The sequence below is a fragment of the Mandrillus leucophaeus genome, unplaced genomic scaffold (genome assembly GCF_000951045.1).
Source record: "Mandrillus leucophaeus isolate KB7577 unplaced genomic scaffold, Mleu.le_1.0 Scaffold18, whole genome shotgun sequence".
NCBI classification, from domain to species: Eukaryota; Metazoa; Chordata; class Mammalia; order Primates; family Cercopithecidae; genus Mandrillus; species Mandrillus leucophaeus.
Window position 1 is genome coordinate 1,366,226 of NW_012101809.1, and position 26,361 is coordinate 1,392,586.

Here is a 26,361-nt window from a genome sequence, read left to right on the forward strand (position 1 = left end):
CAGCCCCTCCCAGCCTCCCAGCTGGGGTTTTTCTCAGGCATTTTCTTTGGTTGCTTCAGGCCTAGTGGGCTGGGAAGAGCCTGGGGGTACTGAGATGCAGGAATGTCAATGCCTTGGGTTGAGAGCTCTGGGACCTTGTGCTTGTGGGCTTTGAAGTGTAGACCTGTGCTGGAGAGTCAGCTTTCCCTGAAAGAGCTTTTCTGTTTGAGTCTTTTGCTTGGCTGCCTGTCCCACCCCTGCCAACCACAAAAGAATCAAAGCCCTCTACCTGGGAGGCATGGGAACATGGTACTAAACCATTGGCTTTCTAGGGTCTATGTTGAGCAGTCATGGGCTAGCGCAACGGGAAACTACTCAGGGAGAGAGTTTATTGGAAAGGCAGGAACAGAGAGGTTATCCACAAAACTATTTTGACCTGACCCCTTGGCCAGACCAAGCTTCTTCGTTACAGAGGAAGATGAAGCTCCCGTGTAACCCGAGTCACAGATGTGTGTTGCTCTGTTACTCTACATTCCAGGGTGCTGCACATACCAGTCAACAAAATGCTCTTAGAATGAAATCAGGTTGAAGATATGTTTCATGTTCCATCCCCCATCCAGCCTGCTTGAGGCCCCCCTCCTGATGCCATGAAATGCCAAGAATTCTGCACCTTCCAACACCAGTCCTACCCATTCCTCCTTGCCAGGGACATCGAGGCCAGGCCAGAAAAGAGCCTTGAGAAAAGAGAGCCTGGTCTTGAGGCTGCTGTAATGAGGGAGACAGTTCCCAGTTTGTCCCTAACCTGCCCTTAGCTCAGCTCTTTCAGGGACCAATTGGTGTGGCCTGATGGCATGGTTCTGCCCCCTGGATACACACATGCGCTTTGCAGGTTTTTTCACCTCTGCCACTATGAGCCTAAGTTGGGAAGGGAGGGCAGGGAGCTCTGCAGATGCAGGGCCCCTGCATTGCTACTCTCTAAGGGGTGGTGAGCCAGGACTTCTCCTCCAGAAAACAACTTGAGGTTTTGCAGAGCAGCCTCAGGTGTGGGATACTTTCTGACAGCTCGCTCAATTATGCAGAAGAGCTGAGAGGCCAAGTTTTAGCTGTTTCCCTCAGGACCTCTTAGGTCTTCCGAAGATAGTGAGATCTGATTCATTGAGCTTTGTTTCCAGAAATCCTCCAGGTGCTACAGTGAAATGCAAGTGAGAAAAGCCCCTTTGTCAGAATCTCAATTTTTCTAGGTACCACCTGTGGGCAACAGTACTTTTTTTAGGATTGGGAAGGTAGCATTCCTTGGGTTACATATGTGTCACAGCTGTGACACAGACAGAACAGGCCAGGTGCAGATCAGTTCATCTGCATACCAGGAAGAGCTCTTGTATTTGTGAGGGGAGGGCAACATCTGTTGTCTGGCCCCTCTGAGGATCCAGCAGAACTTCAGTTGCAACATGAGGGATGAAGAGCAGGGATAGCATTCCCCAAAGAGTCAGTGGATGCCTCTCTCCACCCTTTCTCCCCAAGAGGATAGTCTTCACAGGTAGTTTTCTCACCTGCAAGCTCCTTCCAGCCTCAGCACTCCCTGTAGGTTTTCTGAAGCCCAGAGTTTGACCCAATTGCCTCTGCTTGATTACCCTCAGTTGCTAGTGCAGGGAGCAGAATTCCATCCCAAAGTCAAGGCTGTGCCTGCTACATTTTTTTGGTGACCTGCCCATCGGTGTGTGCTGTGCCTTTGGGCAGATAAATGTGGCTCACAGAGACTGGATGGTAAACTTATTGTACTGGGCCCTTTGGTGGATGGCTTAGCTGAAAGAATGACCATCTTGATAAGGGGATATCAGAACTCCTCTGTCTTAAGAAACAAGGAGGATAAGGGGAGGAGGGTCAGAGGTCTCAACCTGGACATCTTCTCTTCCCACCTTCAGAATTTAGGAGCTTCACTTTTCTTATTTTAATCCCTATGGACAATGTTAAATTAGCAACTGGTTGTGATTCCAGCATTTCTTATGACGGAGCAATTTTGAGAGCCTTAAATCTCTTTCATTTTGTAGTCTCCCAAAGGAGCCCTTAGGGTAGGACTAAGAAGAATGCCTCTGGCAACACTGAGAGCCAGAGGCAAAACCATTCAAGTCTCTTTCTTAAGGCCAGAGCAATGAGATGTTGCTTGACCATCAATTTGGACATTTTCTTCCCCGGGGGAGGAGAGAGGGAATAAATCTCCAACTGATTTAAGCCCTTCTATTTGATAGACTTAGAGGTGTTTCTAGAAAAGGCACCAGAGTGCCTGAGTTCTTTCCCCAATTTTCCTGTTAATATAGGATCTTACATACATTCTGAGTCAGTCAACTTGCCCCAGGGTCTTTTGCGGCAAGTAACAAGCCCAGAAGCTCCCTTGCTCATTAGGAAGGGCTCTGGCTCAACTGATGGTTTTCCAAGTAAGGTGCAGGTTAGATACTGTATCTGGGGAGATGTCAATCGCCACCTGACTTGAAGGCAGATCACCTGGGGCCTCAATCCCCACTCTGAGGGAATGTGGAGAGAGCTCTTCTTAGGGCTGACTCTGGCTCTATGGCTCTCCTGGAGATCTTATAGGAGGAATAGGAGAGAAGAAAGGAGGTTGGGGGGAAAAGGAGGTTGTTTAGGAAACAGCTATCAATGGCTGCAAAAGAACACAGGACAATTTGTTACAATGTGTGGTGTCTCCAACTGCAACTAAGTTCTGTGGCCACTGAGGATCTATTGTTTCTAGCTGTTTCCCTAGGAATGAAACATTGTTAACATTCATTCCTAGGAATGAAACATTGTTAACAGTTTCTACCAAGGCCACAGCTTCTGCCTACTAGAGCTACTGAACAGAGGAAGAGATGGGTACACCCAGCAGCCCACTTCCTGCCTTGGCCTCCCAAAATGCTGGGATGACAAAATGGTTCACACTGCACCTGGCCCTCTGCTGTTATTTTAATAACACCCTTGCATCTGGGTCCTGAGCTCTGCAGGAGTAGTTTGTGGCCCTTAAAACCTTAGTGAAGGCCTAGATAGAGGTGAAAGGAAATAGCTAGGCCCTGGGAGAATGCCTTTAAGATGAAGAATGAGTGGTAAGAGCACTATTCTCTCTCCTGCCTTCCCAGTTAGAGATTATATCTGGCACCTCCTGAGCCTGCAGGTCTCCAGGAAGGTGAGGGAAGACAATGGTGGGGTGCTCCACTGACAGCTTGAAGAATATCCCACCATTGTTTAGAATGAGCATTGCCCGGTGAGAGTATGGGCTGACAGGGATGTAGCAAAGGCGAGACAGAGGAACTGTGCATGTATCTTGGGGGAGGTGGATGGTATAGCTGGAACGTGAAATCTCTGGTAAATCTTTTTTTTTTTTCTTTTTTTTTTGGAGACGGAGTCTGGCTCTGTTGCCCAGGCTGGAGTGCAGTGGCCAGATCTCAGCTCACTGCAAGCCCCGCCTCCCGGGTTCACGCCATTCTCCTGCCTCAGCCTCCTGAGTAGCTGGGAGTACAGGCGCCCGCCACCTCGCCCGGCTAATTTTTTTTGTATTTTAGTAGAGACGGGGTTTCACTGTGTTAGCCAGGATGGTCTCGATCTCCTGAACTCGTGATCCGCCCGTCTCGGCCTCCCAAAGTGCTAGGATTACAGGCTTGAACCACCGCGCCCGGCCGGTAAATCTTAAGATACTGTGCAAATTGGATTTATGCACAAATTGGATTAGGGCTAATTTTTCCCTGATATGGCCACACTGCCTGCTAGAATATTTAAATGCTTTTTTGTACCAGTTGATAAATGGCCATGGTCTGAATCCCCTAAAAGTCCCCTACAACTAAGTGCTTCTCAAATTGGTCAGTGCCCAGATTGTACTGGCTGTTATTTTATTTTTTGAGATAAGGTCTTTCTCTGTTGATCAGGGCTTGAGTGCAGTGACGCGATCATGGCTCACCACAGCCTCGACTTCCTGGGCTCGAGATCCTCCCACCTCAACCTCTTGAGTAGATTATCTGTAGAGACAAGGTCTCCCTATGTTACCCAGGCTGGTCTCGAACTCCTGGGCTCAAGGGGATCTTCCTGCCTTGGCTTCCCAAAATGTTGGGATGACAACGTGGTTCACACTGCACCTGGCCCTCTACTATTATTTTAATAACACCCTTGCTTATGGGTCCTGGGCTCTATAGGAGTAATTTGTGGCCCTTAAAACCTTAGAGAAGGCCTAGATAGAGGTGAAAGGAGATAGCTAGGCCCTGGGAGATTGCCTTTAAGATGAAGAATGCGTGGTAAGAGCACTATTCTCTCTCCTGCCTTTCTGACTCCTTAGTTCCTGGGATTCCTTAGCTTATCTTTTTTTCCTGGGTTGAGAGGCTGTGGGGTGATGATATTTTTCAAGTGGTAAAATCTAAGGGACATGGTTATCCCTAGAGTTCATGGTCAAGCCAATCCTCACCCAAAGCCTGAAGAAGATAGTTTCTGGCATCCAGAGAGTGTCTTTGGCATCCTTTCCCAGATGGAACTCACACTGATTGGTGACTCCCCCCGCTGTCTTCTCCTGGCAGGGTTATTCTACTATGTTGTCAGTGCCCTGGGCATAACAGCAGGAGCTCATCGTCTGTGGAGCCACCGATCTTACAAAGCTCGGCTGCCCCTGCGTCTCTTTCTGATCATTGCCAACACAATGGCATTCCAGGTAAGAAGCTGTCTCTGCTCAGCTGTTTGTCCTCCACCCTATCAATGATCCGGGGACAGAAAGGAGGGATCAGCGCCAGAGAGGAGCCACACCTGGACAGCCATTTCACTTTCCTCTCTCCCGTGGTCACCTCAAGTGCCAGTTCAGTCCTTAAGTCCATGAAGAATGAAGAGACTTCTGAGTCTTGGAAAAGGGAACTGGAAAATAAATGGAAAATATTCTTGATGTGTAGGAATATTTTTGATCCGAAAGTCCCTCTGTTGTCACACATTCTGGCTGTTGTGGCTCTTCATCATAAGGGGCTTTGGCACATAAGCCAGAGACTGACCTTAGATTCCTGGGCAGACACTGGACAATAAATGCACTATTTAAGGTAAATATCTTAGGGAGGCAGAGCTGGGAGGATCACTGGAGCCCAGGAGTTTGAAGCTGCAGTGAGCCATGATGGTATCAAAACAAACAAACAAACAAAATTGAAAAGCGAATAACTTAGGACTCCACCACAGTGGGATTGAAGCTGATGTTCCCAGACTCATGAACTCTTATTTTCAGATAATGAGAGCAAACACTTTTATTGCACTATGTGCCTGGAACTATTGTAAGCATTTGATATAAAGTCCTCACAACAATCTTAGGAAGTAGGTACTATTATCCCCATTTTACAGATGAGGAAACCAACTTACAGAGAGATTAGATAGACCAACCCAACATTGTGGCCCTTTCTTGGGCTGCCATGGTGGCTAAGTAAAACATTGAGGTTTGTTGAGGCAAAAAGTTTAGAGCAAGCAGGGCACGGTGGCTCACGCCTGTAATCCCAGCACTTTGGGAGGCTGAGGCGGGCGGATCACGAGGTCAGGAGATCGAGACCATCCTGGCTAACGTGGTGAAACCCCATCTCTACTAAAAATATAAAAAATTAGCCGGGCGTGGTGGTGGACACCTGTAGTCCCAGCTACTCGGGAGGCTGAGGCAGGAGAATGGTGTGAACCTGGGAGGCGGAGCTTGTGGTGAGCTGAGATTGCACCTCTGCACTCCAGCCTGGGTGACAGAGCTAGACTCTGTCTCAAAAAAAAAAAAAAAAAAGTTTATAGCAAAGACGGGATGAAGGGAAATGGGGAAAGGGAATGCATCCCTTATAGTCATTAAGCTGTAGCAATGGGCAAATGATAGCACATGGCCTGGGGCTTAGCTTGGAGCAAGAGGAAGAAAGGAAACCAATTTAGTGGCGGCAAAATCGGAAGAACTTACCACATTTTCATAATCATCTCTGCCATAGCAGCTTATACCTTGAGGGCTTCCAAAGTTGTCCTGTGGAGCAAAGGGAAGGAAGAGAGATATTGGTACATTCTTTAAGGGATGGAAAAAGTCATGAAGAAGTCCAGAGGTCATTTGAAAATGCAGTCATGATCATGAGTTGCCTGCCTGGCCTTGTTACTGGGTTGTATGAGCTCTTTTGCAAGGCATCAGAATGGTACACCCTGCAACTTTATCTACTGATTGGGACCCTAGGACACAAGACTGCCTGCCTCATGTTCTCCATGCCCAGGGATTAGGTACCTCGTGAAGATCTTTTCCAACATTCCTTGCTTAAAGAATTGCGATGTTCTCACTTCTTGAAACTCTCTGAGCTCTGTATGATTTATCTCTGTTCCACCCACCATATAACTTTCCAGAAACAGCAGTCCCATTGCTATGGTCCTGGGACTTTGAGTTGCTTTTTCCACTTAAGCTTCAGTGACAAGTTGGGAGAAGAGGGGAGGCAACTCCATGACTCCTTTGGAGCCCAGATTCCTGGATATTTTGTGAGGCTGGGCTGAGCGCCTTGGGCTCTTGATACCTTTCCACTGGGAGTCTCCTAAGAGGGTGTCTATCCTCAAGCCTTACATTCCTCTTCTCTCTCTCCCCAGAATGATGTCTATGAATGGGCTCGTGACCACCGTGCCCACCACAAGTTTTCGGAAACTCATGCTGATCCTCATAATTCCCGACGTGGCTTTTTCTTCTCTCACGTGGGTTGGCTGCTTGTGCGCAAACACCCAGCTGTCAAAGAGAAGGGCGCTACGCTAGACTTGTCTGACCTAGAAGCCGAGAAACTGGTGATGTTCCAGAGGAGGTGAGTGAAGCCCTGATGGAGGTGGGGATACGGCCCTGACATCTGGTCATTAGGGACCCCATTTTTTCTCCTAGGACTTATAAAATATAAGCTGAGAAATTTACTGCGTTTGCGTGTTCACAATCATAATTTAAAATCCCAGTTTTTAACATCCCACAGGCCCATAGCCATAGACTATTGCTCCATTTCTTTCTCTCTGAGCTATCTTAATTAAACCCATTACATTCAACAGATGTGTATTGTCCTAGGACAGTCATAGATTCAAAGATGTTTATAGCCTACTTGCCTAGGTTTGTTTGTTTGTTTGTTTTTGTTTGTTTTTCAACAGAGTCTTTCTCTCTTGCCCAGGCTGGAGTGCAGTGGCACAATCTTGGCTCACTGCAGCCTTGACTTCCCAGGCTCAAGCAATGCTTCCACTTCAGCCTCCTGAGTATCTGGGACTACAGGCACACACCACCATGCCTGGCTAATTTTTTGTAAAGACAAGGTCTCCCTCACTGTATTGCCCAGGCTGGTAGGTTAGTTCTTACCTTCAAAAAGTTTGTAGCCTATCATGGGGTGGAGAGATAAGCCAAGTATCCAGATAACCATGGTATAAGGCAGAATATTTTCTGTACTATGAGAGGTATAAAGGGGAGGGAGATTGCTCAACGAGCAACACCGAGGAAGTGTTTATGAAATAAGTAGTATTGGAATCCACCGACGGATAGAAATTTTTACAACTATGTGTGGGGAGAGACAGTGCAAACAGAAGAAACAGAATGAGCTAAAGCATGAAGCATGTTCTAGCAATCGAGTCCTTCCGCTTGAAGTATAGGGTGTGGGAAGAAGTAAGACTGGAGAGACTAATGCCATCCTTGTTGAGTTCTAAAAGCAGACTTAGGATTTCATTCAATAAGCAATAGGAAGGCATTACATCTTTCGAACTGCAATGTGGCATAGTTAGCGATGTGCTTTAGGAAGGCTGCTTTTAGAACAAGTGTAAGAAACTATTGAGCCAAAGTGAGAGGTAGGGACATAAGTTAGGAAATGAGGACCCCTGCTAGCAAAGCAGTGGCAGAAATGGAAAAAAGAGTTGGGTGCAGGGAATGTCAGTGATGTAAAAGTCAAAGACTTGACTGCTGAAGGAATGTAGGGGATCAGTGCCCTTGGAATGTCAGTGACCTGGTCTACATTGAGAATGAAAATTGAGAAAGGGCTTCCAGAGGGACAGATAGCTGCAGGTGATCAAGGACACTCAATAGGCCTTTGAGGGAAAAGAAGACCAAAGAACTAGGGGGTAGCCAGCAGAAAATGGAGGCATGATACTAAACAGACTGAAAAAGAGTGCTGATGAAAAAGAGAAAGGAGCCCAAAGGCAGATGGGAAAACCAGCCAAGGATGGAGAGACATCTGTTCATTAGTTTGTAATTTGGACCTCACCTATTTTACCAACGTGGTATTATGCTTGAGTAAAAATCAGCGATGGCTGGGCGTGGTGGCTCATGCCTGTGATCCCAGCACTTTGGGAGGCTGAGACAGGAGGATTGCTTGAAAGTTCAGGCATTCGAGACCAGCCTGGGAAACATAGTGAGCCCTCATCTCTACAAAAAAAATTAAAAACTAAATGGGCATGATGGTTCATGCCTGTGGTCCCAGCTACTCAGGAGGCTGAGGTGGGAGGATCTCTTGAGCCCAGGAGTTAAGACTGTGGTGAACTATGGTCATGCCACTGCACTCCAGCCTTGGCAACAGTGTGAGACCCTGTCAAAAAAAAAAAAAAAGTAAAACAATGAACTTAGAGTCAGACAAGCAAATTCAACATGGAAGAAAGAGACAGCCCATCCCAATTCGTGTAGAAGATCCATGTAGGTGTGGAGTCCCCCTCCATTGACCTAGTGTCTGGTCTGTCACTGTAGGTACTACAAACCTGGCTTGCTGCTGATGTGCTTCATCCTGCCCACGCTTGTGCCCTGGTGTTTCTGGGGTGAAACTTTTCAACACAGCGTGTTTGTTGCCACTTTCTTGCGATATGCTATAGTGCTTAATGTCACCTGGCTGGTGAACAGTGCTGCCCACCTCTTCGGATATCGTCCTTATGACAAGAACATCAGCCCCCGGGAGAATATCCTGGTGTCACTTGGAGCTGTGGGTAAGTCAGCTGTCCAAGCGAGACTACATCCAGTGGTCTGCTGATTAGGGGATTAGGCTAGGAGCCAGAAAAACTAGATAAACCTGTTTTTGATGGCTACTTTGTATCTCCGTTTTTCCACTATAAAACTAGGGGGCAGTATACTGGAAAACCCTTTTGAGAGTCACGCAACATGTTTTATGTAAAAATGAAAGGATAAGAAAGAAAACACAAAAAAAAACACTGATCTTGATTCCAGGTTCTAAAACAATTTCCAAATGCCATGTATGCTCCAGGCGTGGCGGCTCACACCTGTAATCCCAGCACTTTGAGAGGCCGAGGCGGGCAGGTCACCTGAGGTCAGGAGTTTGAGACCAGTCTGGCCAACGTGGTGAAACCTTGTTTCTACTAAAAAACCAACCAAACAAAAAAACAGAAACCAAATGCCATACACAATGAGCACCTTGGAGTTTTCCTTTCTTTCATCAACTCTGGGCCAGACTGTAGTCTTGCTTGAGGCAAGGAATGCATAAATAGAATAATGGGGTCATCTGAGTGGCCAGTAAGCCTGGTGTTTTATGAACTTCAAGTATGCCACACAAAGTATTTTTTATCTTTCCACTCTACTCAGATATGCCTTGCTTTAAGTGTGTGCCATGCCTTACTGTTTGGTAATGCCATTATGAAGAGCATCAAAATAACTGCTGGTGGCCCTTTACTACCACCTACCATCTTGTCTCCTCTCATCCTCTGTTTTTCTCTCTTCTTTTCTGGACTAGGAACATCCCTTCCCCTAACATGCCTTCAGGAATCTCCCAGTAAAGCAGTGTGATCACAAGTTCCTGCTCAATTCTCTAACGCTGATGTTTTCCTTTCTTTTCTAATGAGATGGGGTCTCACCATGGTGCCCAGGCTGGTCTTGAACTCTGGGCTCAAGTGATCCTCCTGCCTCAGCCTCCCAACGTATCTACATTTTTTTCTCTGTCCCTCTTTCCAACTGAATATAGACTTTGACCAAGGCCCTGAATGAGTTTTCCTTAAATAGATCTGGTGACCTCTTCTCTCTAGTAATTGGTGCTATTGGTCATTCAATAATATCTAGACAACCACACTACTCCACACATTTATGCAGGTCATTGCCTAACACTCATTTTCTTTTTCTCTTTAAAATCTTCCTTTCTATTCTCAAAACCATCTTTATTATCTTTTAAATTGTTGTTGTTGAGACAGAGTCTCACTCTGTTGCCCAGGTTTCAGTGCAGTGGTGTGATCACGGCTCACTGCAGCTGTGACCTCCTGGGCTCAAGCGATCCTTTCGGCTCAGCCTCCCAAGTAACTGGTACTACAGGTGCATGCCACCACGCTTGGCTACTTTTTCTATTTTTTGTAGAGACAGGGTTTTGCTATGTTGTACAGGCTGGTCTCGAACTCCTGAGCTGAAGTGATCTGTCTGCCTTGGCCTCCCAAAGTGCTGGAATTATAATAGGCATGAGCCACTGTGCCTGGCCTACTATCTTTATTAAAAGGATTTATTTGTCTAGGTGTGGTGGCTCACACCTGTAATCCCAGCACTCTGGGAAGCCGAAGTGGGTGGATCACTTGAGGTCAGGAGTTAGAGATCAGCCAGGCCAATATGGTGAACCTCTATCTCTACTTAAAAAAAAAGAAAGAAAGAAAGAAAGAAAAAAAGGAAAGTATAAAAAAATTAGCCAGGCACGGTGGCATGCACCTGTAGTCCCAGCTACTCGGGCGGCTGAGGCAGAAGAATTGCTTGAACCCAGGAGGCGGAGGTTGCAATGAGCCGAGATTGTGCCACTGCACTCCAGCCTCGGTGACAGAGTGAGACTCCATCTCGAAAATATATAATAAAAATAAAAGCTTTTTTTTCTCTCTCTCTCTTTTTAACTTTCACGTATCTCCTTTCAGACACCTTCTTGCCATTGTGCCTATTCTTACTTTAACCATGATTAAAATAAATCACATACACTGTATAAATCTGAGATTATCATAGAAATGGAGTTTCTGGCTTGAGATATGTCCCCTATTGCAAATGGATCTATAATGATCTTCCCCGCCTCCAGCCTCTGGGTGGCCATCGGTTAGAAGTGGCTGCCAATATTTGACCTGTCTTTGTTATCATTCACTCCTCCTTGCCTGCTGTTTGCCTCCCTTATCACCTCACCCTTTGTTCTCCTCCAGCTCTGTTTCCTGCCACCCTAATCTTTTTGTTTCTTGAATTACCTCCCCGACTGTCACATGCTCATCTTCTCTGCCAAATTAACCTTCTCCCTTGAGCCTTTCTTGGGCTCTCTCTTGCTGCCCCAGTTGCAGAGTCCTGTCTTCTTTCTACCCGTTGACGCTCTTCCTCTATTTTTTTTTTCTCCCTTGTCTCTGTGTGCATCTGATTCCATTTTAAATCTGCTAACTAAAGGCCTGGCTAGTGCTTACACAGAGCCCAGCTGCAAAACCATTAATGGACATTAATAATCCTCAGTACCTTTATTTGTGGCATTCTACCCCCGTCTTCCCCAGTTCACACTGCAGATCATCAGGTGTCACAGAGGGAGGACATACCTTGAAATGCCCTAGATGACATCATTTACTTTGCAGGACTTCCTTGCCTTGCTTCTGATTAATGTCATGACTGGTCTGTCTGAGGATATTTTTATCTACAAAGAGCCAAATATTAGCTCTTAGTAGCTATCCTTTACCCATGCCTGATTAGGGTCAGTATTACTTTTGGCTGTGGTTCAGAAAGAAGAGTCCTGCCAAGAGTTGGCAAACTCTCTATCTGTCAAGTTTCCAAAGCTTTACACGTTAGATAAATTCCCCTGAATCCAGAATTTGTTTGTTTTCCTCCCTCCAGCAAAGTGAAATGCTCATCCCAAGAGTCCTCAAAATCTCAGAGGTTAAAGGGTATCTAAGCATTTCCATTTTTCTTCCCTCAGAGAGCTTCTGTTTTATCAGCACCTCCCCCACACCAGGGTCAAAGCTCAAAAAAGTTGGAGCACCCCTGGCAACTGCAGTGACTGAGGACATTCCAGCCTCTGGGCTGGCCTTTCTTCCGATCTTTGGCTGTAGGGCCCACTCTCTAGGAACCTCCCACCCCTAGAGGTAGTTCCAGTGTGGTGGGGAAAGGTGTGCTTCTTTACTCTTTTTTTTTTTTTTTTTTTTTGAGACGGAGTCTCACTCAGTCGCGCAGGCTGGAGTGCAGTGGCGCAATCTCAGCTCACTGCAAGCTCCGCCTCCCGGGTTCACGCCATTCTCCTGCCTCACCCTCCGGAGTAGCTGGGACTAAAGATACCCGCCACCATGTCTGGCTAATGTTTTGTATTTTTTTTAGTAGAAACGGGGTTTCACCGTGTTAGCCAGGATGGTCTCAATCTCCTGACCTCGTGATCCGCCCGTCTCGGCCTCCCAAAGAGCTGGGATTACAGGCGTGAGCCACCGTGCCCGGCTTTACTCATTTTTTTAAAAGTCATAGCCAGAGTGCTTCATTCTGCAAGCACGTGCACATACACACAGAGCCTTGAGGGCAGGGCCAAGAATGAATTTGGAATTTTCCAATCTGATATCCATTCCCAAAAGTAGGAGCTTCTCTCTAGTCATTTTATCCTCTGAGAAACTCAGTTCTCCTCCCAACAGGGCTCCCAGACAGCCATGGGTGACCAGGGTCTCCAATCACTCCTTAAGATGCCTTTGACTGGCCAGGTGCAGTGACTCGTGACTGTAATCCCAGCACTTTGGGTGGTCAAGGTGGGAGGGTTGCTTGCAACATGGCAAGACCCCATCTCTACAAAAAAAGTAAAATAATAAAAGTAAAGATGCTTCTGAGGGGATCTATTTGGTTCATATGAAAAGAGACAGAATTCATCCATTCATTCAACAATAGTGAGTTTCTCCCAGGTATGAGGTACCCTGCTAGCTAACTGGTATGCACAAATCAAGAAGACCTCAGTGCACCGTCACTCCATGACTTCTCTTCCTGCTTTTGTTTCAGGTGAGGGCTTCCACAACTACCACCACTCCTTTCCCTATGACTACTCTGCCAGTGAGTACCGCTGGCACATCAACTTCACCACATTCTTCATTGATTGCATGGCCGCCCTTGGTCTGGCCTATGACCGGAAGAAAGTCTCCAAGGCCGCCGTCTTGGCCAGGATTAAAAGAACCGGAGACGGAAGCTACAAGAGTGGCTGAGTTTGGGGTCCCTCAGGTTCCTTTTTCAAAAGCCAGCCAGGCAGAGGTTTTAATGTCTGTTTATTAACTACTGAATAATGCTACCAGGATGCTAAAGATGATGATGTTAACCCATTCCAGTCCAGTATTTTAAAACACAAAAGTATTCAAAGTCAACAACTCTGCCTTTATGATGCTAAGCTGATATTATTTCTTCTTTTATCCTCTCTCTCTTCTAGGCCCATTGTCCTCCTTTTCACTTTGTTGCTATCGCCCTCCTTTCTCTTATTGCCTCCCAGGCAAGCAGCTGGTCAGTCTTTGTTCAGTGTCCAGCTTCCAAAGCCTAGACAACCTTTCTGTAGCCTAAAACGAATGGTCTTTGCTCCAGATAACTCTCTTTCCTTGAGCTGTTGTGAGCTTTGAAGTAGGTGGCTTGAGCTAGAGATAAAACAGAATCTTCCGGGCAGTCCTCTGTTAATTATCTTCAGCCCAGGCTTTTGCTAGATGGAATGGAAAAGCAACTTCACTTGACACAAAGCTTCTAAAGCAGGTAAATTGTCGGGGGAGAGAGTCAGCATATATGAATATAAGGATGAGGGAAGCGAAGCAAGAGGAACCTCTTGCCATAATCACACATGCAGCTGCCTACTTAGTGAGGACTTCAAGCCCCACCACACAGCGTGCTTCCTTTCTCTCCTGGCTCGGGGTAAGAAGTGGCTGTGGTGTTTGGCAATGCTAATTCAATGTCACAACATATAGTTTAGGCTAAGGATAAAGAAGAGACGTTTTAAGTTTGTAGTAAAAGTGGTCCCTTCTGGGGAAGGGTTTTCTTTTCTTTTCTTTAATAACAAGGAGATTTCTTAGTTCATGCATCAAGAAGTCTTGAAGTTGGGTGTTTCCAGAATTGGTAAAAACAGCAGCTCATAGAATTTTGAGGATTCCATGAGCTGCTCATCACAGTTCTTTCCTCTTTCTGCTCTGCCATCTTCAGGATATTGGTTGCTCCCCTCATAGTAATAGGATGGCTGTGGCATTTCCAAACATCCAAAAAAGGGAAGGATTTTAGGAGGCAGAGTCGGGTCAAACATAATATATATATACGTATATACATTGCTTAGAACGTTAAACTATTGGAGTATTTCCCTCCCAAAGAGGGATGTTTGAAAAACCTCTAAAGGAGAGGAGGAATTAGTTGGGTTGCCAATTTCCTCTCCACTGCTGGACATGAGATGGAGAGGTTGAGGGACAGGATCTATAGGCAGCTTCTAAGAGCGAACTTCACATAGGAAGGGATCTGAGAACACGTTGCCAGGGGCTTGAGAAGGTTACTGAGTGAGTTATTGGGAGTCTTAATAAAATAAGCTAGATATTGGATCCATTCATTCATTAGTTCCAGTTTCTCCTGGAAGAGAGTAAAAACTAGAATACTTCTCCCCATAGTGTTGTGTCCCTTCACTCTTATTTTTATTTTTATTTTTTTTGGCTCTGTTAACATCTAGCCTAAAGTGTAGAACTGCCTGAGGGGCAGGGTTAGGAATCTCTCCACTACCCTGATTCTTGATTCCTGGGTCTACCCTGTCTGTCCCTTTTCTTTTCTTTTACCAGATCTTTCCCTTCCCTGAACGTTTTCTTCTTTCCCTGGACAGGCAGCTTCCTTTGTGTGTATTCAGAGGCAGTGATGACTTGCTGTCCAGGCAGCTCCCTCCTGCAGACAATGCTCAGGGTCACTGAACCACTGCTTCTTTTTCGAAAATAGAGCTAGCTGCCACTTTCACATGGCCTTTGGAGTGTCTCCACCTACACCCCTGTGCTCCCCTGCCACACTGATGGCTCAAGGCAAGGCTGGCAAACCCTCCCAGAAACATCTCTGGCCCAGAGAACCTCTCTCTCCCTCTCTCACGAGGCACAGCCAAGCCAAGTGCTCATGCTGAGCCAGTGGGCCAGCCACAGAGCAAAAGAGCATTTATTTTCAGTCCCCTCTGTCTGGGTCAGAACCAGAGAGCATGCTGAATGCCCCCTGCTTGCTCAGTAAGGGTGCCCCGCCTGAGTCAGTGCTCTCAGCTGGCAGTGCAATGCTTGTAAAAGTAGGAGGAAACAGTTCTCACTGGGAAGAAGCAAGGGCAAGAACCCAAGTGCCTCACCTCGAAAGGAGGTCCTGTTCCCTGGAGTCAGGGTGAACTGCAAAGCTTTGGCTGAGACCTGGGATTTGAGATACCACAAACTCTGCTGAACAGAGTGTCTGTTCAGCAAACTAACCAGCATTCCCTACAGCCTAGGGCAGACAGTAGTATAGAAGTCTGGAAAAACAAACAAAAACAGAACATCAGTGTTTTGAGAACTTTGGACCACTCCTGTCCCTGTAGCTCAGTCACCAAAGCGGAAGCCTGGCTTTGCTCTATTAAGATTGGAAATGTGCACTACCAAACACTCAGTCCACTGTTGAGCCCCAGTGCTGGAAGGGATGAGGGCCTTTCTTCCTGTGTTAATTACATAGAGGCTACAGGGATTAGCCTGGACTAAAGGCATCCATGTCTTTTGAGCTATTCACTTCAGTAGAAAAGAATCTAAGGGAAGATCACTGTAGTTTAGTTCTGCTGACCTGTGCGCCTACCCCTTGGAAATATCTGCTGGTACTTCTAATTCCACAGGTCATCAGATGCCTGCTTGATAATATATGAACAATAAAAACAACTTTCACTTCTTCCTATTGTAATCGTGTGCCATGGATCTGATCTGTACCATGACCCTACATAAGGCTAGATGGCACCTCAGGCTGAGGGCCCCAATGTATGTGTGGGTGTGGGTGTGGGTGTGGGTGGGGGTGTGTCTGCTGAGTAAGGAACACTATTTTCAAGATTCTAAAGCTCAATTCAAGTGACACATTAATGGTAAACTCAGATCTGATCAAGAGTCTGGATTTCTAACAGTCCTTGCTTTGGGGGTGTGCTGACAACTTAACCCGGGTGCCTTACATCTTTTCTAATCACAGTGTTGCATATGAGCCCGCCCTCACTCCCTCTGTGGAATCCCTTTGCACCTGAGAGCCTACTGAAGTGACTGGTAGAAAAGGGGGCCTGAGTGGAGGATTATCAGTATTGCGATTTGCAGGATTCCCTTCTGGGCTTCATTCTGGAAACTTGTTAGGGCTGCTTTTCTTAAGTGCCCACGTTTGATGGAGGGTGGAAGTAATTTGAATGTATTTGATTTATAATTTTATTTTATTTTTTGTTTTTGTTTTAGGTTAAAAGATGGTTGTAGCATTTAAAATGGAAAATTTTCTCCTTGGTTTGCTAGTATCTTAAGTGTATTCTCTGTAAGCGTAGTTCAAATGGGTCATCATGAAAGGTTAAAAAAGCAAGGTGGTCCTGTTTGCTGGTGGTTAAGGCCAGGGCCTTTCCTACCACTGTGCCACTGACTTGCTATGTGACCCTGGGCAAGTCACTGAACTATAATGTGCCTCAGTTTTCCTTCTGCTAAAATGGGGATAATAATACTGACCTACCTCAAAGGGCAGTTTTGAGGCATGACTAATGCTTTTTATAAAGCATTTTGGGATCCTTCGGCACAGGAATTCTCAAGACCTGAGTGGTTTTTATAATAGCAATGTCCACCATGAACTTGATATGTCCATGTGCCCCAGATGCTGTCATTAGTCTAGTCTATATGGTTCTCCAAGAGATTGAATGACTCCATTGGAGAAGTGGTGGATAACTAGCCAGAAAAAATTTGAGAATGCATAAACAACTCATTGCCATGGAAACATACAGAGGATACCTTTTCTTTGATTGGGTGGGATTTTTCCCTTTTTATGTGGGATAGTAGTTACTTGTGACAAGAATAATTTTGGAATAATTTCTATTAATATCAACTCTGAAGCTAATTGTACTAATCTGAGATTGTGTTTGTTCATAATAAAAGTGAAGTGAATCTGATTGCACTGGGTCTGGGAGTTTTTTTTTGGCTGTGATTCAAAGTCTTGGGATTTATCTCTGGCTCATATCTATGTCTGTACCTGTAAGAGTATAAAAGAAGTAGAAGTTACAATGGTTGACTCATACCCCAGTAACCTGGCCTGCTGTCCTAAAGGTAACTTTAGGTTAAACTCTGGGAAGCAGGAAGCCGGGAGTCTGCTGCCATTAAATCAAACACATTAACACCAGCTGGCAACTTGGCCCTGGGGAAGTGCCAGGGTTCTCAGGTGTGTCACGTGGTCAGTTACATAGACCTAAGATAAAGATACTGGGAGAGGAAGAGACCAGCAAGAGAAGCACTCCCTGGGAAAGCAGTTTTTGGCTCTTGCTGCCCAGGCTGGAGTGCAATGACATGATCTGGGCTCACTGCAGACTCTACCTCTTAGATTCAAGCATTCTCCTGACTCAGCCTTCCAAGTAGCTGGGACGATTACAGGCATATGTCACCATGCCCAGCTAATTTTGTATTTTTAGTAGAGACAGGGGTTCACCATTTTGGTCAGGCTGGTCTCGAACTCCTGACCTCAGGTGATCCACCGGCCTTGGCCTCCCAAAGTGCTGAGATTACAGGTGTGTGCCACCACACCCAGCTGAAAGCAGTTCTTTACCTTGCAACTCCGGCTGGGCAGTACATCTCTTTCCTGTTTCTGAAATGTAGTCACCTCTAGGGAATAAAATGGCTTCTTGAGAATGCTGATATGCACAACAGCAGGAAGAAAGGAAAACCAGTCCAAGAGAAGACTTGTATGTTCCTGGAGCAGAGGACTTCAGGCTCACAGGTACACAAAGTGGAAACGGTTTTGGTTTTTGGTTTTTCCTTTTAGCTTTTAATACTTTTATTAATTTATTCATTTATTTATTTTTTGAGACGGAGTCTCGCTCTGTCTCCCAGGTTGGAGTGTAGTGGTGTGATCTCGGCTCACTGCAACCTCCGCCTCCCAGGTTCAAGCAATTCTCCTGCCTCAGCCTCCCATGTAGCTGGGACTACAGGTACCGGTCACCATGCATGGCTAATTTTTGTATTTTTATTAAAGACAGGGTTTCACCATGTTTGTCAGGCTGGTCTCGAACTCCCAACCTCAGGTGATCCACCCGCCTCAGCCTCCCAAAGTGCTGGGATTACAGGCGTGAGCCACCGTGCCCGGCTAGCTTTTAATACTTTTAAAATTATTTTTCTTGAGACAGGGTCTTGCTCTGTTGCCCAGGTTGGAGTGCAGTGGTGTAATCGTAGCTCACTGTAGCCTCAAACTCCTTGGCACAAGTGATCCTTCTGTCTCAGCCTCCCGAGTAGCTGAGACTACAGGTATGTATCACCACACCTGGCTAATTTTTTTTTTAGTTTTATTTTTGAAGAGGCAGGTCTCACTATGTTGGTCAGGGTGGTCTCAAACTCCTGGGCTCAAGCGATCCAAAATGCTGAGATTACAGGCGTGAGCCACCACACCCAGCCTAGCTTTTACTATATTTTATCTGATAATCCTCTCATGGAAAAGAGAAGGGCAGACTCTTTCACAGTTTGAAGAATCTCCATATTCCATCAGGAGCCACCTTGAGCAATACCTGGGTTTTGTTTTTTTGTTTTTTTTTTTTTTTTGGGACGGAGTCTCGCTCTTTCACCCAGGCTGGAGTGCAGTGGCCGGATCTCAGCTCACTGCAAGCTCCGCCTCCCTGGTTCCCGCCATTCTCCTGTCTCAGCCTCCCGAGTAGCTGGGACTACAGGCGCCCGCCACCTCGCCCGGCTAGATTTTTGTATTTTTTAGTAGAGACGGGGTTTCACCGTGTTAGCCAGGATGGTCTCGATCTCCTGACCTCGTGATCCGCCCGTCTCGGCCTCCCAAAGTGCTGGGATTACAGGCGTGAGCCACCGCGCCCGGCCTAATACCTGGGTTTTTAAGAGCTCCTCAGAGCCAGTTCTCCAGCTCACCTTGCTTTCTAATCTAAGGTTGCCTTCACCTTGGACAAGAAGCACGAGTCTCTCAGAGTAATTCAGAGTATGCAAACTCAAAAGTCTATGTACATGGAGTCCTTGCTAGACCTTAATGGTGACATTTTCATCAATATCTGGTTTTCTACCATGAGTCCCTTTCCCTCTTTATTTTTCTTAACATGTTCAAGCCAGAATATTTTTTCAGCCGTTCTGTAACTGCACAGTTTCTTCCAAGTCTCTATTTTGTTTCCTATTAACTGGGATCCAATATATTTATTTATTTATTTATTTATTTATTTATTTTTGAGATGGAGTCTCCCTCTGTCACCCAGCCTGGAGTGCAGTGATGCGACCTCACCTCACTGCAACCTTTGCCTCCCGTGTTCAGGCGAGTCTTGTGTCTCAGCCTCCCAAGTAGCTGAGATTACAGGCCTGTGCCACCACCACACCCAGCTAATTTTTGTATTTTTAGTAGAGACAGAGTTTCGCCATGTTGGCCAGGCTGGTCTGGAACTCCTGACCTCAGGTGATCCACCCATCTTAGCCTCCCAAAGTGCTGGGATTATAGGCGTGAGCCACTGCACCCAGCCTCAATTTATACAATTTATCCTCACTGTTCTCTTTGCTGCTGTCTGAACCCTGATTTTGATATGTTTCATGTGGGAAGGTATAAGGACGTTAAGGTTCTGTTTAGGAATCAAGATTAACCATGGGGCAAAAGGACAAAAAAATAGATTAAGATAATAATGGAGAAGAGCATAGAAATGAAATTCCCAATGCCCAAATGGCCACCAGATTTTTCACTTTCCCTAGAAGAACCACGATAGTTCCTAAAGATGTCTACCAGGATAGAAAAGGAAGAGGCGTCTAGATTGGAAAGGAAGAACTATCTCTATTTGCAGATGACATGACTTTGTATACAGAAAATCCTAAAGAATACACACGCAGACACATATTAAAGCTAATGAATGAGCTCAGCAAGGTTGCAGGATATATTAATATCAATATGCAAAAATCAAGTGTATTTCTAAACTAGCAATGAATAATTTGAAAACGAAATTAAAGAATTCCACTTATAACAACACCAAAAAGAATAAAACAAATAGGAATACATTTAACAAAAAAAGTACATAAGTGTGGTACATTGAAAATTACAAAATGCTGTTGAAAGAAATTAAAGAAGACCTGCTAAATAAACAAAAAGAAATCCCATGTTCATGGATTAAAAGACAATATTGTTAAGATGTTCATACTCCCCAAATTTATCTACAGATTCAAGGCAATCCTTATCAAATTCCAGCTCCTTTTTTTGTTTTTTTTTAAGAGAAATTGACAAGCTGATGTTAGAGACTGGGGGAGGGTTGCCAATGCACACGGGTTCTGTGGGAAGTAATGAAAATGTTCCTAAAGTTAGATTTTGGTAAGGGTTGCATGTCTCTGTGAATATACTAAAAATGTCTGAATCATACACTAAAAGAGTAATTTTATGGTATATAAATTATATCTTGATAAAAAATTATATGAGAACAAAGCCTTCTATTTTAATGTTTTACCACTAGTTGTAGCTGATATGCAAACCCAAATATATTAAGGAAGCACTGATTAAAATAAATTTTTTGATTAAAAGAAGTGCTCCATATTCTCTCTCTCTTTTTTTTTTTTTTTTTTGAGATGGAATCTCACTCTGTTGCCCAGGCTGGAGTGCAGTGGCACATTCTCTGCTCACTGCAACCTCTGCCTCCCGGGTTCAAGCGAGTCTCCTGCCTCAGCCTCCCAAGTCGCTGAGATTACAGGCACCTGCCTGGCTAATTTTTGTATTTTTAGTAGAGATGGGGTTTCACCATGTTGGCCAGGGTGGTCTCGAGCTCCTGACCTCAAGTGATCTGCCCACCTCGGCCTCCCAAAGTGCTGGGATTACAGGCGTGAGACACCACCCCCAGTCTATGTTCTCTTAATTATGCAGTGATGTGGTCTCTAGTCTCAGACTTCAAGGGGACAAAGACTAGCCACATGAGAAAAGGCAAGCTGCTATAAACTAGAGTATAATATGACAATTTGGCGGTACCAAGTTACTTGGAAAAATCCAGATACCATGTTCTACATTTAGTTAAAGGGGTTTAGGCAACGGCATAAACACAGACTTAACTTCCTTTTGAGTGGGAAATTAAAGTTCTGAGTCCGTCAGACTTGTGGATACAATCATAATAACAATAACAATATTTACTAGAGCTGGGCACTGCACTGAATGCTTGACCGTGTGTTATCGCACTGCATCAGAAGCAGGTGTTATTATTACCTGGATTTTACTGATGAAGTAACTGAGTTCGCTTGGAGGAAAAGCTGTGAGAAAATGTGTAATGGTGCTATGATCTGGTTCAGGACCTACGGTCTTAACTACTGGCTCTACTGAATATGGAGTAGATGACAAACTAGATATGTCATAATCTGTCATATGTCCAACTGTATGCCTGGCAATATTCAGTTATGCTCAGAGGCAAAGCCTGGTGATGTGGCCCTCCTCCCTGGGTAGCAGTGGCAGGGAGCTTAACTTTTGCACAAACAGCAGATGCATCCACTGTTCCAGAAGAACCCAACTCACTCCACCTCCTGACCCGTCTTAACATTCAGTCACACCTGGGTTTTAAGCTTTCCTCTCAAACCATAGATATGTACCCAGCATTTCCTGTCTACTTTTCCCAAACCACACTTCACCCTCCTATAAGGTTTTGAGCTCCTCAAAAGCATCTTCCTCTTTCAGAAATGTCTTCCTGCCCCTAAACAGCACTGGAAACAACAGAATGAGCTCAGGTCTTACTCTAAATTCTGTCACTGCTACAAACTGTGTGAAATGTCACAGGGAGTAGGAGTCATATTTTGTGACCTATAGTTAACTTTCTGTGCAGCAGGCAAAGCGCCGATTCTTGTACACTGACTGAAACAAATGCCACAGGCCCTAATTGCAGACTCCAAGGAGCTGAGATTCCATACTGGGGTTGCTGGAGGCAAGAAGCCTTCCCACTTTCAGGACCCAGACCTGCCCTTCCCCCACCCAGTCCCGCCCAGCCAGCTACACCCTGGCCACAGAGCGCTCACAAAGGCTCAGTGTGTGTATGCCCGGTTGACTCACAGTGGTTCTGGGCCCAGGCGAGGACCTTCTCAGAAGGGCCAAAGGGGCCCTCTCTCTCCTGGCCATTTTCCATGGGGAGCACTCAGTAACCAGGACCACACCAGACTTCAAAAAACAGAAAGGAAAGTGGAAGTGAAAGACAGCAGAGGACTCAGAATTGCTGTTTCTTATTTCTTTCTTAGAGGATTATAGACAGCAGGAAGGACTCACCTTTTAGTCTGTCAGTTTGTTTGAGAGAGAGACAAAGAGATACATTTTAATTGAGAGACAATTCACATAACATAAAACTAACCACTTTATTTATTGAGATGGAGGTCTCACTATATTGCCCAGGCTGGTCTCAAACTCCTGGGCTCAAGTGATCCTCCTCACTTGGCCTCCCAAAGTGCTGGGATTACAGGCGTGAGCCACCGTGCCCAGCTAAACTAACTATTTTTTTATTTTATTTTATTTCATTTCATTTCATTTATTTATTTTGAGACAGAGTTTTGCTCTTGTCGCCCAGGCTGGAGTGCAATAGGATGATCTCGGATCACCACTGCAACCTTCGCCTCCCGGGTTCAAACGATTCTCCTGCCTCAGCCTCCTGAGTAGCTGGGATTACAGGCACCTGCCGCTTTCTGTCTCTGTGGATTTGCCAATTCAGGATATTTCATATATCTGGAATCATACAATATGTGACCTTCTGTGTCTGGCTTCCTTCTCTTGGCATAATCTTTCAACGTTCATCCCCAGTGGAGCATATATCAGTACTTCATTCCTGTTTATTACCTATTCATATCCCATCGTATGAATATATCACAGTTGGTTTATGGATTTATCAATTGATGAACACTGGAGTTGCTTCCACCTTTTGGTTATTGTGAATAGCACTGCCATGAACATTTGGGTGCAAATAAGAGTACCCGTTTATAATTTATTAGGGTTTATATCTAGGAGTGGAGTTGCCAGGTCACATGCTAATTTTATATTTAACTTTTTGTGGCACCATCAAACTGTTTCCCCAGTGGTTGCACCATTTTACATTTTCTCCAGCAATGTATGAGAGTCACCCTCTTCTTAACGTGTACCCATTTGTCCCTTTCCTCTTCCCTACTTTTTAGAAAGCCAGCTCCCTACAGACTTCTCTTTTCCCTGGCGTAGAGGGTGGGAGAAGTTGCATCGCTAGTAGAAAGACTATTCCAAGCTTCCATTCTTACCTTTTCCGCAAATAGAATACGGTGACCAGGAGGAGGCGAGGACAGGCTGCCACCTCCCTGTGGTCACTAAGGTACACCCACTACAGCCGTTAACGCGACGCCATAAAACTACCCTCCTAGCGACCTCCAACGCCTCGGTCCTCGCCCAGAACATCACATTAAACTTTTAAACAGTCAAAGCTGAGCGCAGATAGGAAGGGGCTCGGTGTGGAAGGTGCCAGCTCTGGCTCAGCCCTGCAGGTGACTATTTAACTCTCAGCCCAAGCTTAAGATCTCCGAAGACACCCATTGCCTCGTCCTGCCCAGTCCCCTCCGCTAAAGGGCCGGCTTGCCCGGGCCTGGCTGGCAGCTGACATGAATGGAGAGGAAGGGCCTCCCTCTCCACCCACTCTCGCCGGGGTTACTGCCGGTCACAGACCCGGGCCTTCAAGAGCTATTTACATTTACAACAGCCCACCAGCGCCTGACCACGCCGGAGCCAATCAGCGGCCCCCAAGCTTGTCTGATTCTGTCTGCTCCAATCAGGAGGCGCGGTCCTTCCAGGCTCTTGCTCCTGTGAATCACAGGTCGGCCGGAGCCTTTTCCTTTTTTTTTTTTTTCCCGGGGAGTCGGCCTTGGGGCTCTGCTCTCCTACCTCAGTCTGCCCTACCCTGGAATGGGGAAAATGCGGACATGCCACTCAGTCCGGCCGCGAACAGTGCTCCAAACTCAGAGAGTTTTCCAGACGGGTGGAGATCGCGATCCCTGCCCGCCGAGGTCCCATAGCTTCCCTGCTGGGAAGACAAATGAGGCACTTTGGCCGTCTTCATGGCCAGCCCCTCCCTCATAACCCGAGATTCCTTGTGGGCTCTTAGTCCATAGCTGCCTTTGAGGTGGTGTAGACCTTGCTAACCAGGACGGCCCAGTAGGCAGAGCTCATTTTTATTCCTGTCTGCAATCGTGCAAAAACGCCTCTCATGGAAGAGGCAGAGCGCCAGGAGTCAGCAAAACACACTAAAGATTGGGCAGTCACTGGGAAGAACGTGAGTAAAAGCACAGGAACAACAAAGCGTTCAGGAACGTTCGAGGCTGACGCAACCGGCGCAGGAAGGTGGTGTGTGGTGGGAGAGTGGGAGGGGACAGTGGAAAGTTTAGACTTGCTTCTGTAAGTGATAAGCAGTCATCAGATATTTTCAAGCAGAAGAGGAAAATAATCTCTGTTTCGCAAAGTTAACTCTCATGGCAACAGGGCAGAGTAGCGGGGGTTGGGAACTGGGAGAAGTTGGGAGGCTATTGTCACCATTCCGTTGAGGAGTCGTGGGACCTCACAAGCTGGGATAGTCACGGTGAGAATGGAAAGGGCACAAGCTGAGAGGCATTTGGGAGGAGAATCAATAACACTTTATTGACTGGATGTGTGAGATGAGTGAGGACAGCAATCAGAAGAGGACTTTGAGGTTTCTAGCCTGAATGGTTGGGAGGACAGCACTTCCCCTACCTGAAATAGGTAGCAAAAATGAGAAGGAGAGAAGCAGAGAGATTTTGCAAAGGGAATAGGAGTTCAGTTGTTGACATGTGGAGTTTGAATTGCAAGAAGTATATCCCTGTGGATATAACACCCAGTAGACATTTGGAAATTAGGATCTGGTGTCGAGAAGAAAAGTAGAGATGAGATCCGAAGGGTTTATAGTGGAGCTGGAGAGAAATCGATGACCTAAAGAGAAATTATAGAATAAGAAGATTCGGGCAGGGCACAGTGGCTCATGCCTGTAATCCCAGCATTTTGGGAGACAAAGGTAGGAGGATTGCTTGAGCCCAGAAGTTCGAGACCAGCCTGGGCATACTGACTCTACAAAAAAATGCAAAAATTAGCCGGGTGTGGTGACATGTGCCTGTAATCCCAGCTATGTGGGAGGCTGAGGTGGGAGGATCACCTGAGCCTGGGGAGGTCTAGGCTGCAGTGAGCTGAGATAGCACCACTGCACTCCAGCCTGGGCAACAGCGCAAGAGCAAAACCCTGTCTCAAAAGAAAAAGAAGATTCAAGTACAGAATCTTGGGAAGGTAGAAAGAGGACACAGAGGCCAGGTGTGGTGGCTCATGCCTGTAATCCCAGCACTTTGGAGGCCTAGGTGGGTTGATCACCTGAGGTCAAGAGTTCAAGACCAGCCTAGCCAACATGGTGAAACCCTGTCTCTATTAAAAATTAGCCAGGTGTGGTGGCGGGCGCCTGTAATCCCAGCTTCTGGAGAGGCTGAGGTAGGAGAATGGCTTGAACATGGGAGGCAGAGGTTGCAGTGAGCTGAGGTTGTGTCACTGCACTCCAGCCTGGGCAACAGAGACTCCATCCCAAAAAAAAAACAAAAACAAAAAACAGGGCACAGAGCTAGCAAAACAAAGAAGTATCAGAAAGATATGAAAAATTTTTTAAAAAAGCAAACTACAATACTATCATAGAAATAAGAAAATAATTACAGGAAGAGGAAGCAGGACATTTTTATATATGTACATAACAATAGGACATTGATTAAATAAATTATAAAGCATTCGTTTGATAGAATACAGCCCTTAAAATTATTTTGTAAAACTATATAAAGAGATGTTCAATGCATCTTTTTTCCCCCAATGCATCTTAGAAACACTCAGGTTAAAAAATAGTATATATGCTGGGCATGGTGGCTCACATCTATAATCCCAGCACTTTGGGAGGCTGAGGGGGGTGGATCACAAGGTCAGGAGTTTGAGACCAGCCTGGCCAACATAGTGAAACCCTGTCTGTACCAAAAATATAAAATTAGCCCAGTGTGGTGACGGGTGCCTGTAATCCCAGCTACTCAGGAAGCTGAGGCAGGAGAATCACTTGAACCTGGGAAGCAGAGGTTGCAGTGAGCAGAGATCGTGCCACTGCACTCCAGCCCCTGTGACAATGCGAGACTCCATCTCAAAAAAAAATAAAAGTATACATACCTACATATATATATAATTGTCCCAGTTTTTTTTTTTTTTTTTAGACGGAGTCTCACTGTGCTCCCAGGCTGGAGTGCAGTGGCATGATCTCGGCTCACTGCAAGCTCCGCCTCCCGGGTTCATGCCATTCTCCC

At 45.9% G+C, this 26,361-nt stretch overlaps 1 protein-coding gene across 1 annotated transcript in view; it reads left to right on the forward strand.

Annotated features, from left to right (window-relative positions):
* The window catches only part of SCD (stearoyl-CoA desaturase (delta-9-desaturase)), a 24,470-nt gene extending 7,479 nt beyond the window's left edge, over nt 1-16,991 (forward strand). The window contains exons 3-6 of the mRNA XM_011977396.1: nt 4,527-4,657; nt 6,565-6,770; nt 8,669-8,901; nt 12,881-16,991. Of these exons, the coding sequence (XP_011832786.1) occupies nt 4,527-4,657; nt 6,565-6,770; nt 8,669-8,901; nt 12,881-13,080 (770 nt within the window). The 3' untranslated portion in view covers nt 13,081-16,991. The remainder of the gene's footprint in view (nt 1-4,526; nt 4,658-6,564; nt 6,771-8,668; nt 8,902-12,880) is intronic.
* Nucleotides 16,992-26,361: the final 9,370 nt, after the last annotated feature.